This window comes from Bidens hawaiensis, unplaced genomic scaffold (genome assembly GCF_021521415.1).
Source record: "Bidens hawaiensis isolate Kalapana, Puna unplaced genomic scaffold, B.hawaiensis_p1.1 tig00002922_1, whole genome shotgun sequence".
Taxonomy (NCBI): Eukaryota; Viridiplantae; Streptophyta; class Magnoliopsida; order Asterales; family Asteraceae; genus Bidens; species Bidens hawaiensis.
Window position 1 is genome coordinate 49,873 of NW_027491156.1, and position 18,252 is coordinate 68,124.

Sequence of the window (18,252 nt, forward strand, 5' to 3'; positions counted from 1 at the left end):
CACTAGAAGCGCATATTCATGTGTCTACAAACGAACCATTTGCATCTCGTTTTGCCTTTTCTTTACAAAAATTATGGAACAAAAATTGGTGGGTTTATTTCCATACGCACTTTAGGTCATAGGCAAGTAAATAGGTTTTATGAGTTGTCAGTTTCCTCCTGAAATGGGTTAGCGGCTTAGCGTCATTCTCGAGCATCAAACTCAAGATGGACGGTTGAAATCTCGTTTAAGATATAGACACACCTTGGTGATGAAAAAAGGCATGTCGCTAAGCCCGAATTGCCATAGCCGTTTGGAAGAGCAGATAGATATTGATGGAGAATTGGAGAGTAGCATGTCAAACTTTCCCTATATTTTTTTAACGACAAATTTCTTTTTTAATTCTTGTCGTTTGTGGGACTTGAACCTAAGACTTCTCCCTCTCAAATCTATGGTGAAGCTTTGCCTTTACTAATAAATCACCACCACATTGATCAAATTTTCCCCGTGTGTATAAAAACTTATAAACGATAGCGGGTCAATTTTCTCTTGGAAAATTCCAGCTTTCCGGACTTTGGTTAGGAGTTAAGACAATTATTATGGCGTTATACCTAACTTGTGTCGGCATTGACTATCTATTATTTATTTGATATAACGTTGATCTGATATTTGAAAAGCAACTTTTTTTAACGATTTAAAAGGGGGTTAACTTGTAACTGAAAAGAGTACAAGCTGAATTATATATTTTAATACTATAAAATGTTACTACTAAACAAACGTTTAATACTTATGATTTAGGGGGTGTTTGGATGAGCTTTTAAATGTTACTTATTTGTTTATCTGAGTTTTGAAAAGTAAAAGATGTTTAGCAAAACTGCTTCAAAAGCTTTAAAACAAAACTTTTTAAAAGTGCTTTTGTTTTTCAAAAATCAAATAAGCAGAGTTAAAAAGTTCACCCAAACACCCCTTAATACTTTCACAGGTAAATACGTTTGCTTTTTAAAAATCAAATAAGCAAATTTAAAAAACTTACACAAAACACCTTTAATACTTTTCTCTCTGTGTCATCATAGGTAGCACCCACTAAAATCATATAATATATTTTAATATTATTGAATACTTTTCGGTTTTCACTAGATTTCATGATAGATAATATAATGGGTAATTTAATAAATTTTCGAAACTTTTTCATTATAGGTAGCATCCACTAAAATATTAGTATAGTCATAATAAGTTTATTGTTTATAATTACTATGTGTAATAACAACAACAACAGACGTGACATATAATAAATCTTTAACAAACTCGTCAAATCTCACCATCAACTCTCCTCTCCGTCCTCACCTCGCACTCTTCTCTTCGCCAGTAGACCATCATGTCGCCAATGGTGACTCCTCCATTCCCTTATTCTCTTCCCTCTTAACATTTCCTCTTTTTTTCCCGTCATTTATAGCCATCATTGTGTTTGTGTTCATGAGTTGATGAGTAAAATCTATTTCAAAATAGGTATGAAACCATATTCACAAACAAATTAACGTTAGGGTTTTGTGTCTGTAGATTTCGTTTAAGTTATTGGTTATGAAATCGATAATAGAATTGAATTAATCTAGGTTTGACGTTTTTTTCGATTACGACTGATGAATGCGTTTGTATAAAGAGAAAATACGAGAACCCATCACTGACGGAAACATACTTTATGGAACCCATCGGGTCAACGGTGTAGTTATGTTTAGGGGTGTTCAAAAGAATTCGTATCCAAACTATCCGAAATTTCGGATATCCAAATTCCGGATATCCGAAAATTCGGATACCGGATTCGAATAGCAAATTTGGGATTTTTCAGATAGTTCGGATATCCGACTATCCATAAGATTAAATTTAATATTTTTTTAGTTTTATTTTATATCCCAATATATAGATCTAAAAATTTATCATACGTCGATCTCTCTCCATAGCTGCTCTCTTTTTTGTCAATTAGACCATTGCTTACCCCTCTGGCCCTCATCTCAGGCTGACCGAAGGTGACCTCCACCCTTGTGCTCTTTCTCTCCATCGTGTCTCACATCTTTCAAATAAGGTTGTTAGCCTGCTAGTATGTTAGATTATTAATTATTTGTTTCAAAATAGTGATTCTCTCATTAAGATTATATGTTATTTGTTTGCTTGTTTGTATTTTAACAATTTCCGTCTAGTTTGTTGGATTGAAAAACTTGGATTCTTAAAATGTTGTAACTTTATTTTTAAAACAGGTTTTTTATTTTATTTTTCCATATTTTCAAATATCCGTTTCACTATCTGAAATGTTCGGATATCCGACTTTGAACACCCTTAGTTATGTTGACATGATGATTAAAAAAAACAAAAAAAACTAAATGCTCCATTCTATAGGAATCGAACTATTGACCTCATTTTTACATCCTAACAATCTTACCATTCCATCAAAATAAAACAAAGACATGATGAGATGATGGAGTGTTTTCTTGTTTTAGCCATAATTAGATCTGGATGATTGATAGAAGAAACACCAAACATATCCCAAACTTCTCTACAATGATAATGGCAATACTAACGAATAATGATGGTGGCCAAGACGATTACGACATCCTGAGAGGATGATACAATTTTATTTACTTAAAAGTTAAACTTTACTATTTTATTATCACATCAAAAAATGTTATTCTTGATGTTATCACATTAGAGAATGATTGATATGATGAGATGACGGAGTGTCTTACGCTATAAATAATGCATGTTTTAACTCATTTATTTTCATATAATTCTATTTTTATCTAATAATTTTTCTTTTAAAATTTAAATACACAAGTATGTTTATACATAGATTTTCTTGAAAACGAAGTTGTATTTAAGATGAAATATTTTAATTTTTGATATCGTAAACTCCTTTTACACATGTCAAATATATAGAAGTACAAATTCTCCGTTGCATCATACATGCATGCCAACTTCTATGATGATTAAATTCTATTTACTTATCATTTAATATGTTTCTCAAATAATTTTTTCTTCGTCAATATTTTTAAAAATTCCAAATATAAAACTATGTATAAATATTTTTAAACATTTCAATATAAATATTATTGAAAAACGAAGTTGTATTGAAAGTAAAATATATTTTGATATTGAAACCACTTTTGCATGTACTTTGATATGTCAAATTGTAGATTCGTATGTACAAAATTCCTGACGCATTATGCGGGTCAGCTCTAATGATGTTTAATTTCTTTTTTTCAACATTTAAATTAAAATTTTATTAAAAACAGGGTTGTAGTCAAATAAAGTCTTTTCTTTTCTTTTATTTGTATCGTAAATGACATTTATACGTGCTTTGATAATTGAGATTATAGATATTCATATACAAAATTTCCGCCATGCGTTTTACTTTTGCATTGCACTGAAAGAATTTACTAATTAAAATACATATAAAATTGAGTTTGACACGTGGTGTCCCCACCAACAATGACTTGCTTTACACAAACTAACGTAGTGGTAAAAAGCCTCAAAACCCTCTTGTGTCCATTACCATTCCTTCCTTCTCTCTCACAACATCTCGTTGTATATAAAACAAACACCTCCAACATGAGACTCACAACGAGAGGGGGTGGTGTGCCCTTTGTTTTGCCTCAAAACGTGCCTCAACTGGAGGCCACTACAACTGGTCTTATGAAGTTAACCCCCTAATTTTTATACAAATAATTCTTCTCTCGTACGTTTTAATTTGGTCCCGGGTAGGCTAAACTCACGATTTTTCACTAGTTGCCATTTCCCAAATTGCTTTCCCTACACCTTAAACTTTTTATTTACCAAGTCAATGTATAATGTTTTTGGACGTTATATTTTTCATAACTTAATGATGAAATATAAATAAGTTTAAGACTGATACACATTTTTATACTTATAAATTTCAACCAACTACTTAATTAATACAATAAGGAAATACCGTTGTAACGTTGTTTCATAACCAGTGACTTATAGAAAGGCGTTTTCTTTTCTCATACCTTGGATTTGAATGCTTTCATATTTTCTATAAACGTAGTCAAATCTGAATAAGATGATCCACCTTCTTCAACAGCCCTTTTTGCTTTCTCCTTCAAACCTTGAGCTCGCAATCTCATAGCATCACCTTCTTGCGCACCCATAACTGTCGCGACTGCCCTCTCGATCGACACCCGCTTCACACCATCACACATGGAAACCGGACTCCATTCCACATCACCAATCGAAACTCCAATTCGTAAAACATCAGTCACCAGTTTCGCATTATAAAACTGCTCCGCCATGACCGGCCAAGCCACCATCGCCACCCCACCTAAAACACCTTCCAACACCGAGTTCCACCCACAATGCGTCACAAACCCTCCAACCGATTCATGATCAAGAATCAACATTTGTGGCGCCCATCCCTTTATGATCAACCCCTTTTCTTTTGCGGCTATCCTCGCCTCGAATCCTTCTGGAATCAACGTCTCTTCATCGTTCCTAATATCGTATAAAAAATTCCTTAAGCTATAATATATTATTAATCAGCTATATATAGAGATACAATCATAACACCTGATAACCCAGATAAAGTTTTCATTGCATGCTTCTAGTGCCATAGCGATCTCATAAAGTTGAGAACTTGAAACTTTCACTATGGAACCAAAACTTATGTAAATAACGGAACCGGATGGCTTTGAATCCAACCATTTCAAACATTCGTGTTCATCGATTGCGGATTTCTTCCCTCTTTCGAGCTTATCTTCTTTGTTCTTGCTACATATCGAAACCGGTCCTATGTGCCATGCCTTTCTCTTAAGAACTTCACGATAATGGCGAGCATACTCTGGCTCAAGCTCGTAAAAGCTGTTAACAATAACTCCATAACTCTTGGCTTCAGCTTCTACAGATTGTATAACCACCTTCAAGAAGACTTTAAATTCTTCTGATTCAAGTTGCGGTAATTGCTTTCGAGTTAACTTGATCTCGTGAGGAATATTAGGGACTACAAACGGTTCCGAATCAGAAGAAGCATTCGGCTTGTGAAGCTTCATCACCTCCTGAGACACACACAGGGCGAAGAACCCGGTTCCATTGAATGCAATTCTTGGGATGTTAAATTTGGCTGCGGTTTCAGTAGTCCATGGAAAGAACATGTCGGCAATAATGCAATTTGGTTGGGATTTTTCAATGAATTGCTCAAATGGCTCTTGAAGTGTTGGGAGGGCTTCCAGTAATCTGGAAAAGGGTTCATTAGAATCAATTTGATCAGGGTTATCGGATACCGGAGGTAAACCGGCTTCTCCTGCTTCGAATTCGATGATATGAAGTTCGATTTGGTGGGTGCAGTTAATGGTTTTCTGGATTGATTTGGTGAGCCGGTGAGCCGATGATGAGGTGGTGATGATGGTGGTTTTTAGGCCACGAGAGGCGAAGAGTACGGCCACGTCGGTCATCGGAATCATGTGGCCGTAAGCTATGAAAGGGAAGAACACAACATGACATGAGGCCATAGTTTCGGCAGGACGAAGAGAAAATAAAGATGAAGACGTAATATATAACCTTTTCAAACTAATCGCCTTAGTGCTGACCGAACAAACTTTTGAAATAACCTATTTAACTATCGGACCGTGACATACTATTTTGGGCAGATCGACAGTACGTATTTACTACTATGTATACTTCTCTTACTATTTTTTTCTAATATAGGAAGTCACTTGGTTATGTCGGACTAAAGTCACTAATTATCATTAGCCGTCTTTTTACTATTTGCTTTCTATTTTTAATTAATAAGTACTGTAGATCGTTTCGGATGCTATTCATAATCAATAATGCGGAAGTAAGCTAGCTCAAAATGAATTCACCTTTTAAGACTTAACACTAGGAACTACACAAGTACACAATGATACTTGTAAGTAGTATATAAACTATAATCACAAATTATCAGCGACGGCCACCTTTTTCTCATTTACCTCGGATTTGAATCCTTTTATGTTCTCTACAAACGTAGTCAAATCTGAATACGACGATCCGCCTTCTTCAACAGCCGTTTTTGCTTTCTCTTTTAGTTTTCGAGCTCGCATTCTCATGTCTTCACCTTCACCAGCACCGTTACCACTGCTCTCTCAATCGCTGTTTGCTTCACACCATCACACATGGAAATTGGACTCCACTCCCCATCACCAATCGAAACTCCGATTTGTAAAACGTCTGTCACTAGTTTCGCATTGTAAAATTGATCCGCCATGATCGGCCAAGCAACCATCACCACCCCACTACACACACCTTCCAACACTGAGTTCCACCCATAATGTGTCATAAACCCGCGGACGGATTCATGGTCAAGAATCAACACTTGCGGCGCCCACCCCTTTATTATTAACCCATTCCCTTTCGCCGCCATCCTTGTTTCGAATCCTTCTGGAATCATATCAAGTCCCAGATCGATAATCAAACACGAACTAACGAATAACTCTCGTTTATATTAATTAGAAAATCTCACTCAAAAAACTGATTACAAACCCTCAAACCCTAACTCGGTTTGACTCTATCTTAGGGTCAACCCGATGTGTCATTCAGAAATACTCATGTGCACGTTGCTGATGAAGACGAGGTTGAAGCGCATGGCATTGCATCAGATCATGAATATATGACGCAGTTACGAGATGAAATTGCGGAGCAGTTAATGCAAAGTACCGAATAGATTATTTGAAAAAAAATGTTCTTGTTGTTTTATGAATATTATTGCACTGTTGTTTGACTATTATTTAAATTTCGATGTTGAATGAATTTTTTATTTAAATTTCAGCTTATTTAAATATTTATGTTTTATTTTAGCAGTTGGCAGACGTTAAAAAACAAACAGTCTTCTTCTTGCAGACTGCAGAGATTTGGTCCACCTCTTCTACTACAGATGACTGCAGATGTGGTCCGCAAACATTTTACCTCTGAAAAAACAAACAACACCTTAGTCGTTAATTGCCAGCTCAACGTACTGTTATAACTTTGTTATTCAAAACATGATTACTATTATTATATATATAAAGAACAACTTTGGTGCGGCAAGTGGCCTCACCGTATTGGCTGACGAATTTTGTTTTTTCTTTTTTAGTTTAGTTACCATAATAAATGTAATAAAAAGCGACCAAACGCCAATTTTTTTTGTTTTCGTTTCTGTATCATAACAAACCTGAAAGAAACTGACCGAGTTAGCGTAGACTCTCGGCCTTATTTAAAGCCATGACCGACAACGCTTGGGTTTTACCAATGCACAAGTTCACTGACCCCCCCCCCCCCAAATGGTCGTTGTTCCACCTCAATTTTTATATTTTTTCGTTTTTTTGTTTTGGTGCCGTAACGTACATAATCAAAACCGACTCAATTTATGTCAAGTTACTGCCTCAATGCTCGGGAGTCGGGACCGACAACGCTTGGGATTTTACCACCGCCCGGGTTTGCCAACCAAATAAACATCATCTTTAATATTTTGTTTTCTTATATGTTAATGTTTTTATATGTTAATTTGACGAATTAATTTTTTGGGTTTTCACACTCAAATTTTACCATTGGTGTCTATATCGTGACGAGTGCAGCCGATATTGATCGATTTTGTGTCGATTCATCATCGTAACGCTCGGGTTTTACCAACGCCCGTTTTTCAACGTTTGAGTTTTGCCAATTGCCCCGGCGCAACACGCCGGGTAGAAAAACTAGTTCTTTTATAGAAAACAACTACTTATTTGCGAACAATAACTCAACAACCTATCTCAAAACAACTAGGGATGAGCAAAAATCGGTGGTACCGGTTGGTACAACCGGTACCGGTATCGAAATCGGTACCGATTTGGTACCGTCGGTACCGAATCGGTACCAAGTTTTTGAGTTTCGGGACCGGTACGGTACGGTACCTGTATTTCCCGAATTTTACCTTAAATACCGGTACCGTCCCGATATCGATACAAAAAATTTGCGATTTTCGGGATCGGTATTTTCGATACCGGTACCGGTCGGTACCGAGCTCATCCCTACTCAAAACTATTCAAATTAAAATATTAGGATATGTGGTGACCCTGAGGGTGCGTCGTGACCGTGATGGTGTGCATATCGTGCCATATGCCCATATATAATTGTTACATTCGGGATTTTAAAACAAGATTAGAATTTCTAGCGTCAAGACTCAAGAGAAGGATCTGTTTAAATCTGATGCACTAAATAATACATTATGCATATGTCCTGTTTTATGAAAATGTTCAAAACTATATTGTTAGATAATCTTGGTTAAAATTTATTTCATGATTTGACTATAAAATAAGGCTTCAATAGTCACCATTTCAATAGAACCGCTTGACTTTTGAGCGCTCAAGTTTCCTGTTGGCAAACATTTTAAAACTAATTCATTAATATACATGTATTTGACCCCACTTCATACCTCTGTTTGTTTAGAAGTTCAGAAATCAGAACTCTTTAACAACCTCTTTTATTTTTACTTTTATCTTAGTAACCCAAACGCCTGAATATTCTCTTTTCTATTCCAGAAATTTCCGCATTGTTATTATTATTTTATTAAAAACTGTAACTTGAATACAAAATAATAAGATAACTTATAAATTGTTTATTGGATTACATCGAAACAGAAGGCAAGCGGGCAACAAGCTGCGCCGCTACCCCATTTTGAATCGCAAAATTCAATCTTTTAAAAACTACATTTGCTGATCTTGGAGTCATAACATTACTATGCATGACCCGCTGAACACGGGTAAGTAGCTCCACAACTTCAGGCGCGAGGAAACCAAAAGTGTCAAAAGCAAAAGGAATAAATACATGTTGGTTGTCAAGACACGCCTTTTCATGTTTTGCAACCTTACCTGAAGCAGCTTTTAATGTGGCTTGACCGACCGCGAAACCACTACTCCCTAAGCCCACCAAAGGAGAAACCCCTGTTAAATCCACACACACGTGTTTCCCTCCTATCCATCCAGACACCAAAATGTCAGCCGGTCGAAGAGATGATCTTCCCTCCGACGGGTCAGTCAGGAAATTCACAGGTGCTTCTTTCTTAACAGAAATTCCAGCTCGCCTGAATATATCAAAGAGCACATCCCTAACCAGATCGTGTCGGTACTTGAACCCAAGGAAGCTCTTTACAGTGCACCGCGTGCTCCCTATATGAGTCTAAACACGCTTTACGACAAACACATAACTTGAATGTTTCTGTGTTTTGAACTTTGGCCATCAAACATTGTCTTTTACAAGCCAATCATGAAGATATTTGCTTTTTGAATTTGGTAAAACTTCTATTTTACTTTATTTTTTTTTTTTTAAATTTTGAACATAAAACTTTAACTCTTACAAATTGATAGTGAATGCATTTTTAAAGTTTACATTTCCCCTTTCAACTTTTGTCACGGGACTTTTAGCTTTTCAAGTTTGGACACAAACCTATTACACTTTTTCAAACAACATAAAATTTGTCATAATTATGTTTAAGTAAAAAAGTAAATATGGAGTTTTGGTATGAGTATAACCTTTACTATAAAGAAAAACCTACATGGAAAAGAGTCAACCAAGCCACTAGAGAGGAGAAACAAATTTTTTCCATTCCATCATGTCGCCAACCTCACTCTTTTTCTTTTCCTAGTCTTGAACAATATTTCACCCCAATGAACCGTCAGCTAGGAGAGCTATCTCCGATAGGACACATTGTTTTGAATGTTGCACCCTAGGAGAGTTATCTCCAACAGCCCACACTGTTTAGGATGTTGTGCTATGAGAGACAGAAGAGTTATCTTAGGGAAGACTAGAAACATGTTTTAAGAGACTCGTGTTGAACATGAATCATCGCCCGCAACCGTTCAGCATTTAGATTGTTCTAAGTTATAGTCAAGGACAAAATTGAACACGTGGCATAACAGAGACTCGTGTCAATTGCTATAAGAAGGCATTGTTGAAGTACTTGGTAGTGTATTCGTATGCTTTCCACAAATGATGGGAGTATTGTCATTATCTAATTTATTATTAGTTTTGATTTAAAAAACAGTGATCCACTTTCATACATGATCCTTATCAAAGATCACATTTTGAGATTTGATGATCTAATGATAATGTGATCAAGACACTGTTTCCTTCATTATCAGTTGAAGGGCTAAGAAATACACAATTGAGTTGATTATGTGGATATGTACAAAATCACACAAACTAATAAAAATATCTAGTTTTATACACAAGGAAAACCTACAAAGATACAAAATTCAATGTTGAAAAGAACATAATATATTAATAATGCATGTGACTGGAGGCAGGGGTGGGGATGGGTGGAGGCAGGGTGACGGATATGATGAAGGTGATTGGTCGGATATTCCATTTACTACAAGAATAAGATATCTTTTATATTTTGTAAGAGTTGTTGAATTCTTTCAAATAAAGAAATTTTAAGAAATTAATTTCTATTCAACTATCTTTTCTAATAATAAAATTAAGATAATTTTATTTCAACAAGTCATGCAAATCAAACGCAATAAAATGAACTTCAAATTCTATTTTCCTAACTTTTTTTTTCTTTGAATATTACGAACCATAGATTTATGTACCCAGATAAAGATAGCATCTATAATTTATTACGCTAAACATTATTGAAACATATCACATTACGGGTCCCAACTTGATGGCAAATAAAAGCCATTACTTTTGGAATGTACGGGTTTTTGTTTCTTTAGACGACCTATAAACTCAAAAAGTCAATATACCAAGGTTATAATAGTCAAGACTCAAAAGTAAAAGTTCTATTTTTTGACTATTTTATATTTATCTAAGAGTCTTGAACTCAACACCTTCCAATCTCTAGGTGTTTTAACCTTTTGTCAGTGAATTGTAGCAATGCCATTGGATCACAAAGGTTTTTAAATTACTTAAGATATATCTTAAGACACTAAATAAATATAAGCCTGTATCCTTCAAAGTTTAGAAATCAATTTGTGTCATCACTCAACCTCAAGATACTTTATCCTTGAGTCACGTATCACGTTTTTGTTGCCAATAACATCCCTTTCGACCTTTTTCTTGAAAAAAAAAGACGCATATAAGCCAACCAGATTTAAATACTCTAATTGTATTTATATACTTTTAGTAAGTAATAAAGTACAAAATTTAATGTATTTTACAATGTTTTAAAAACCGGTTTTTTACTCGTACCGGATTGGGTTAAAAAGTGGTACAACCGGTTGAACCGAGTTATACCGGAAGGTTCAACCGGTTGAATAGTTTACCTTTTAATTTCCTATAAATACAACTTTAACTCAAAAAATAACCCAAAATTAAATGATTTCATAACAAAAAATGATCAAAAGTTAATCCGTATTAAAATAATAATACAAAAGCATTCAATTAAAAAAAACAATCCTAAAGTTTACACATTTGAATATTAATTGTTTGGTTAAAAGTAATTTTGATAAAATATGGGCCGCAAATATCAAAAAAGTTTTGGACATAAAAACCGGTTTGCCGGTAAAAACCGGTATTTTAGAAAAAAACCGCCGATACGATACCGGACTCAAAATACCGGCCTACTATGCGAAATCCGGTTTAACCGGTTCAATCGGCCGGTTTAAACTGGTTTTTAAAACACTGGTATTTCAAGACATTTCATCTTTGTAACCATCACAAATATTCAGTGGCTACTCAGCATGTTTATCATACACATCAGGTTAAGTAGGATTTGGCATATTTATTTTTTATATATTTGTAAGACGCCAAAAAAGTGAAAAGTGTGAGCTTATACGGTTTGTTCGATGAAATCTAACAAGTTAAAAACCTTATAAAAATTGCAATGTGGATTTTTTTCCTTTAAAAAAGGAAAAAAAAAACCCTGTTTTGTGACTCATACAAAGCATTTCTTCTTAACCGTGCTAAAAACACATGAGAAGGATTCTCTTCATCTAAAATATTGAGTGTATTTATGCATACCAGCAGGTAAAACTAACGAATTCACAAGAGTCGTGCTTACCTGTGAGAGTTAACGTATACCCTTGCTCGCGGGCGCACTATCTACTTAACGTACATTCTTCTCCTTTATTACCATGTCACACCTAAAGATGTAAATAAGCTCAACTTCAAATGACAATGACAAAAGTCAACAGTGAAAGTTTTGCACATGCACATGCAAAGGCAAAGTGGTCAAGTCACGCTTCGGCCCGTGTCTGGCCCATCATCTATCCTTTCGGGCCTTGTTTTTTAATTTTGGATGTATTGATCAATTGATTGTGTAAAAATAGAAAATATCCGGAGTTCCAAATCCAAATCCTAGAAAGAAACCTAAGGCTCAGCTGCCACAACTTTTTCATTTTTCTTTTCTTTTTTTTTTTCAGCTTATTGTTCTTTAAAGTTACATAAAAACGAAAAATAATGGCCTTCAAACAAAGACACCCACGTCTAATCAAAGCACATGCGAAATAATGCAAATTGCAAACTTTTTTGAGTCGAACCAAAATTTCTTATCTATATTAGGCAACTTGTGGCCACACCCATTAGAAAAAAATAAAGTACTTTTAGTGCATGTCGACGTATGTAACTAGGTTTCTTTTATTTCTTAATAACCTAATATTCTTCTGAATTGTATATTGTATAATCATTTTAAGATTAAAAGTATTTCGGTAAACAAAATCTTTAATCAGAGATAACGCATAAAGTGTTTCTTGAAATGAGGCATGGTTTACAAAAACTAAGTTGTAAATTCGTTGCTTAAAACAAACCAATTGGATTCATTATATGGGAGTTGATTCATCACCATTCACCACGAACAATTGCAACGTTTCATGAAAAGGCATAGCCGTTTCCAACAGTCTATAACTACTACAACATCAAAGTTTCATATTAGATACTGTTGATCATCAGCTTTAGTGTTGAACACAAAGTTGGTTCGAATATTATTTTTGGTTTTGAAGACCAAAACAATTATTATCATCAACTTTGGTTCGAAAGACCAAAGTTAATATGATAACCCATTTTGGTCCTGAAGATCAAAGTTAAGATTAATGATTAAGGTTGGTGTCGGTGATCAAATAACAAATTATCAAGTTCGTAAATTTCATCAATCATGCAGATCTAAGCATTTCATCAATCAGCGAGATTCCTGTCAAAGGGTTTCTCGTTGGACCCTACCCTTGGAAGGCCCCTTTTGGTTTAGAAGCTTTTCTCTAAATAACATTTATGTAGCATTTGGTATATTGGAATGAGAGGATGAAAGGAATGAATCAATGTGATGGAATAAAAAAAGATGGTGTTTGGTTGGTCAATGGAATGGAATCAACCATTACACAAGAAATCTAATTCCATCAAAATCATTCATTCCCACCCCTTGTTTTTTTCATTCCACCACTCCTTCACCCTACTTTATAGACAACACCACCTGACAACTACCACCACCACAACCTGACCGCCACCTAAATACCACCGTCGCCATCACCATCATTGTCATCGTTTGACCATCTGCTACCACAACCACCACCGTTGCCACCACCCCCACCTAACCGCCGCCACCAACACACCCACCTGTCACCAACGCCACCAACGCGGTGCCACCACCACTACATGGTCAGCGCCACGTACTACCACCATTGTCACCAACATCGCCACCCACGCGCCATTGTCATTTTTTGTTTTGTTAATTTTCTTTATTTTGAGGTATGTATCTTTGTCATTTGTATTTAATTCTCGTGGTTTTTTTTCTTCTTATTTTCTATCAAACAACATAATGTAATAATTTATTTCATTTATGTAGGTTAACCAAACAAGACTATTGAATGGTAATAATCAATTTCATTTCCTTGTCTATTTCATTCCTTCGTTCATTCCATTCTCCCTTCATTTCATTACACTCAACCAAACAGACCCTTGATTAGAGGTTTCATTTTACCCGAAAGTTAGAATAGATAATGATTAAGGATGCCCTCCTTACATCCTAACTCAGCCAATGTATATCATAACTTATCAATTAATCTTAACTAAATCCTATTACTTAAAATGACATTGGTCTATCTTGTCATTTTAAGTAACTTTTCAATTGGTTTTATGTAACTACTCACCGTTTCATTTTAAAAATAAATGTATTTTTTATTTAAAGTGTATGTCTGACCAAGCTATTTTTTTTATACATCTAACTCGTCGGACCAAGCTAGCATGGTGGCCGTCTGATCTATCTCATCGGCCGACCCTTCTATTGTACACAAACGGCATCTTAAGATCCCAATTCTCAATTAATCATTTAATAGGAGATCAAGACAAAAATTAATTTTATAAAAAATGGACAGGCATAACTTTAAATGGTCGGATCAGGCGGAAACGGAGAGTAAAACCGTCAAACTGAATGTTTAGTTACTCATCGAAATTTGCTGAAACTCATTGGATTTTTGAAAGTTCTGACTCATCTTAAAGATTTTATATACACGTGTCAGAATATTAATGGTTGCGTAATCTGTCGACTGCGTGAATTTTAAACGGAGGCCATTTTCCCCAATTAAAAAACTTGAGGAACCTTTTGTCAAATATATATATACTGAACATACAAACGAAGTTTACATCCATCCGTTTCCCTTGACTCTTAACTATTATCAACACTCCTTATCTTTGTCGAGTCCACTGTCTTCGACGGAGAAATGGGCGGCATCCGTACATTCTTACTGTTTATTCATCTTCATCACCGGAAGTAATGCAGAACAAGTTGTTCATAGAGAAGCATTTGAGATAATCATCGGTGGTGGTGGTGCCCCACCGCCGGAAGTAATGCAGAACAACCCTAATTAATTATTGGGTTGAGCTTTACTCTTGGGCCAAACAACAATTGAGCCAACATTTGTCCATCCCAATATTTTCTTATCCTTCTGATCATCACATTGTTGAACTGCTTAAGACTTAAAGCAATCACATGTTTGTTGATCAGGTGTAAGTTACATGTTTGGTCTAGCTAGGAGATGGAAAAGAAGAAGGAAGAAGGTTAACGCCAATTGAAGCCTCGGAATTGAATAACTTCGTCCAAACTTTGCCAACAGGTGAGTCTCACGGATTATAAAGATAGTGGGTTTGGTTAGAACTTAGAAGACCCCTTCGGGACCTTCAAAGTTGCCTCGATGAAAAAGACGTTCAATGCCTTTGGCCCAAATGTTCCTTAAGTTCTGAAGTGTAGTATAATTGGATCCCTAAACAGGTCAACATTTTAGGTTAGAAACCGGAGTTGGATTGGTTGGCTATCAAGGAGGGTCTTGCTTTTTGGCATATGCCTATCGACTCGGTTAGCTGCCATCTTTGTGGTGAGGCTGCTGAAATTGCCATGCACTTAATTACTTTGTTAGTGCGTGATGCAAGGTCCCTCCTATTTGTGGGTTTTCGGCCCGGGATCTTTCAATCCATAACTCGGTCCAACTATGCTTTAGAAAGAAAAAAGGTGTTACAGGTACTGCCATGACGGCTTGTTAGGGAATTTGGAAGGCAAGAAACGAGACCATCTTTGACAATAAGGTGATCTCGATCGGTCTCCATTTTGAAGGAGTATATTTAAGTCCTTGGCTTTTCGTTGGATTAAAAGCAGGTAGTCTTTAACTCTTTAAGTTGGATTAATTAGTGTAACTTCACTTTTCAGTTGTTCACTTTTTGTTGGTGCTAGCTCTTCGCTAGTTTTGCCTTATTTTAATGAAAGTTGTCGTTTGAAAAAAAAAAATTTAAACCGTTGCTAGTTCTTTAACAATGCGTTTGAGAGTAAAAAGAAAAAGAAGAGATGTGAGCACAATATAGCAACCGGCAACTCAGCAAGTAGTGGCGGCGGTGGGGCGACATGACGTGTGGGAGGCAAATTTAATAAAATGGGTAGCCGAGCGGTCAGTGGTGTTTGGGTGGCATAATTTGATTCACTGTGGCGCGATCAAAAATCAAAATTAACCACTTAGGATTATATTTTACTTGGTGTGGACCTTGGTCTTAAAGTTTTAGAGGGTGGCATTTAGGATAATACAAGAAAATTGAGCTAGTTCATTACACATTCACTACAAATGAAGACCGTTCGGTGAGGCTTAACTCGCCTTTCTAACGCTATATGAATCCGCCTCGGTAGGTGCGAAAATCAGGTAAGTACAAGCCACTAGGAGACAAATGAGAAGATCTTGCAAAGATTGGACAATGGTGACTAGTGGTTGGTTTATTTATAAGTTTAGTTAATTGGTTTCTAGGTCCACTTAACCTGGTAGCATCCTAGATAGGGAGGTTAGTTAACTAAACAAACGAATGACAGGCGTTATTGACTACATAATGCCTTGTACTCGAGTTTAGCATTCTTATGTGTTTGACATCATGCCTCTAGTCTGGTTAGGCCCATTGGGTTTGAATCACTAGAGCATCAAGCTAATAGTGGTTGGTCAAAATTCGGTCTCAGGCCTCAAATTCGGGTTGTGACTGATAAGTCTAATGGCTGCCCGCGGAGTCAAAACGTCGTTAAAAGAGGAAAAAGAAAAGCATCCTTATGTTTTCAACCGTGGCTTGACTAAATGGGCTACACAAGCCTAATCAAAATGGGCTAATCATAGGCCGATTAGTCGATTACCAATGAAGGATTAAAGGTTAGGGGGTGGGCTTAATGGTTCACTTACGGTAAATGGGTCACAACACAATGGTTATTGACTACTTGTGCCGAAACATCACACTTTCTGTTTGGACCTTGGAGTTGGACATTGCTCATCACATTGGCTTAGAATCCTATGCTTATCAGCTTATGTTATGTATAGTCATTTTCATTATATTGGGCCTTTAAAATAATGTAGTTAGCAGGGCTGTCCAAACCGTTCAACGCTCGAACTCGCTCGTCGCTCGCTCGGAATTTGCTCGGAAAATGCTCGCTCGTTTTTTCGCTCGATTGTAAATGAGCCGCTTAGCTCGGTTCGGTTTGTAAACGAGCCAAGCAACGAGCAAAGGTCTGCTCGGTTCGGTTCGGCTCGAATATTTTTAATTTATTTTATATATAATTATATATGAACAAATATATAAATATATAGACAACACACATAAAATATAAGTACACAATTTTTTAAACCCTTTTAATTTTTTCCTATTCCGTCAATTTAGAGTTTTATTAGTTCGATTCAAATTTTCAGAATACTAAAAGTTTGTTTATATGTTCATTATATTTCAATTCGAATTTCTTTCTCCTAAAAATTTACAATTTATTATACGTTTGTCTAAAAACTACTAATTTGTTTACAAAATATATTATTTACAGCCTTCAAACTTATTTCTTATTGAAAATTTTAAACTGAAAAAGAAATAAAAAATGCTCGAAATCGCTCGATGTTCGATCGAAAAATGCTCGGTTCAATTTTAGCTCGTTTCGTTTTTCGCTCGGTTCAAATTTCAGCCGTTCGGTTCGGTTCGGTTGTAAACGAGCCAAGCAACGAGCAAGAGCTCGCTCGGTTCGCGCGGCTCGTGAACAGCCCTAAGTTAGGCCGAAATCCAGTCAAGCCCAAGCAAGTTATCAAGTAGCACACCCTTCAATCCTCCATCCTTCGTATATTATATAACTAGTTTTAGAGTCCGTGTCACACACGGGATAATTCAAATTATAAAATTATAAGTAAAACAAATAATTACATAGCATATATGAAAAGAAATGTATTGCATCTATGCTTGTATCTATACAATGTGTACATAAATTGATTTTATTTATATCACAAAATTATTTTTTTAAATGAACTTAATAAAAAAAATGCCATATATGTATAATTGAAAGACTTTTGTTTATGAACCAATTTCGGAAATAAAGCTTCTCATACGACAGTAGTTCTAACCACTCAGTCTAAATACAAAAGGAGCGTTACCTTTATTGATATATTTATCAATTTACTACTCATTAAAGAAAAGTAGAACATTAAATTGTAACAATGGATATTCTTCAATTTAAGCTACACCATGAAAAATATTTTGATAAGTTTCAGAGGGCTTCTCGACTTTATCATAATGACAACATAAGAAATAACAAGTTAACCCATCCAATTTTGTGAATATTTTGTTTCATTTGAGCATAGTTTCCATGACATGCTTCCCATACACGGTTTTGATCACCATTAAAGGAAAAATTAATGTTGACATAAATATTTCAAATTTGATAAAAGTTAGAAGCATTAATAGGCATGGGGGTTGTATGTCAAAAGTGTTCGCAATCTTTAATAGTTGAGGGAAAAATAGTCAGTTTGTCAAATCCTGAACCTTTTGATTATTTTAAAAAATGCCCTTAAAAATACATTTGAA

General features: G+C 35.5%; 1 protein-coding gene across 1 annotated transcript; it reads right to left on the bottom strand.

The window, feature by feature from the left end:
* Nucleotides 1-3,978: 3,978 nt before the first annotated feature.
* Nucleotides 3,979-5,551, bottom strand: LOC143621605 (scopoletin glucosyltransferase-like). The gene is made up of 2 exons (XM_077092968.1): nt 4,552-5,551; nt 3,979-4,476 (listed from the first exon to the last, which is right to left on the bottom strand). Exons 1-2 carry the CDS (start codon nt 5,487-5,489, stop codon nt 3,990-3,992), a joined length of 1,425 nt encoding a protein of 474 aa, XP_076949083.1. The 5' UTR covers nt 5,490-5,551; the 3' UTR covers nt 3,979-3,989.
* Between the last annotated feature and the right edge of the window lie 12,701 nt (nt 5,552-18,252).

Excerpts from the sequence above, each read along its gene's own strand:
- LOC143621605 (XM_077092968.1), bottom strand. The coding sequence starts at position 5,489 with ATGGCCTCATGTCATGTTGTGTTCTTCCCTTTCATAGCTTACGGCCAC. Across the intron at positions 4,477-4,551 it reads AACTTTATCTGGGTTATCAG|GAACGATGAAGAGACGTTGA; the intron begins GTGTTATGATTG and ends ATACGATATTAG.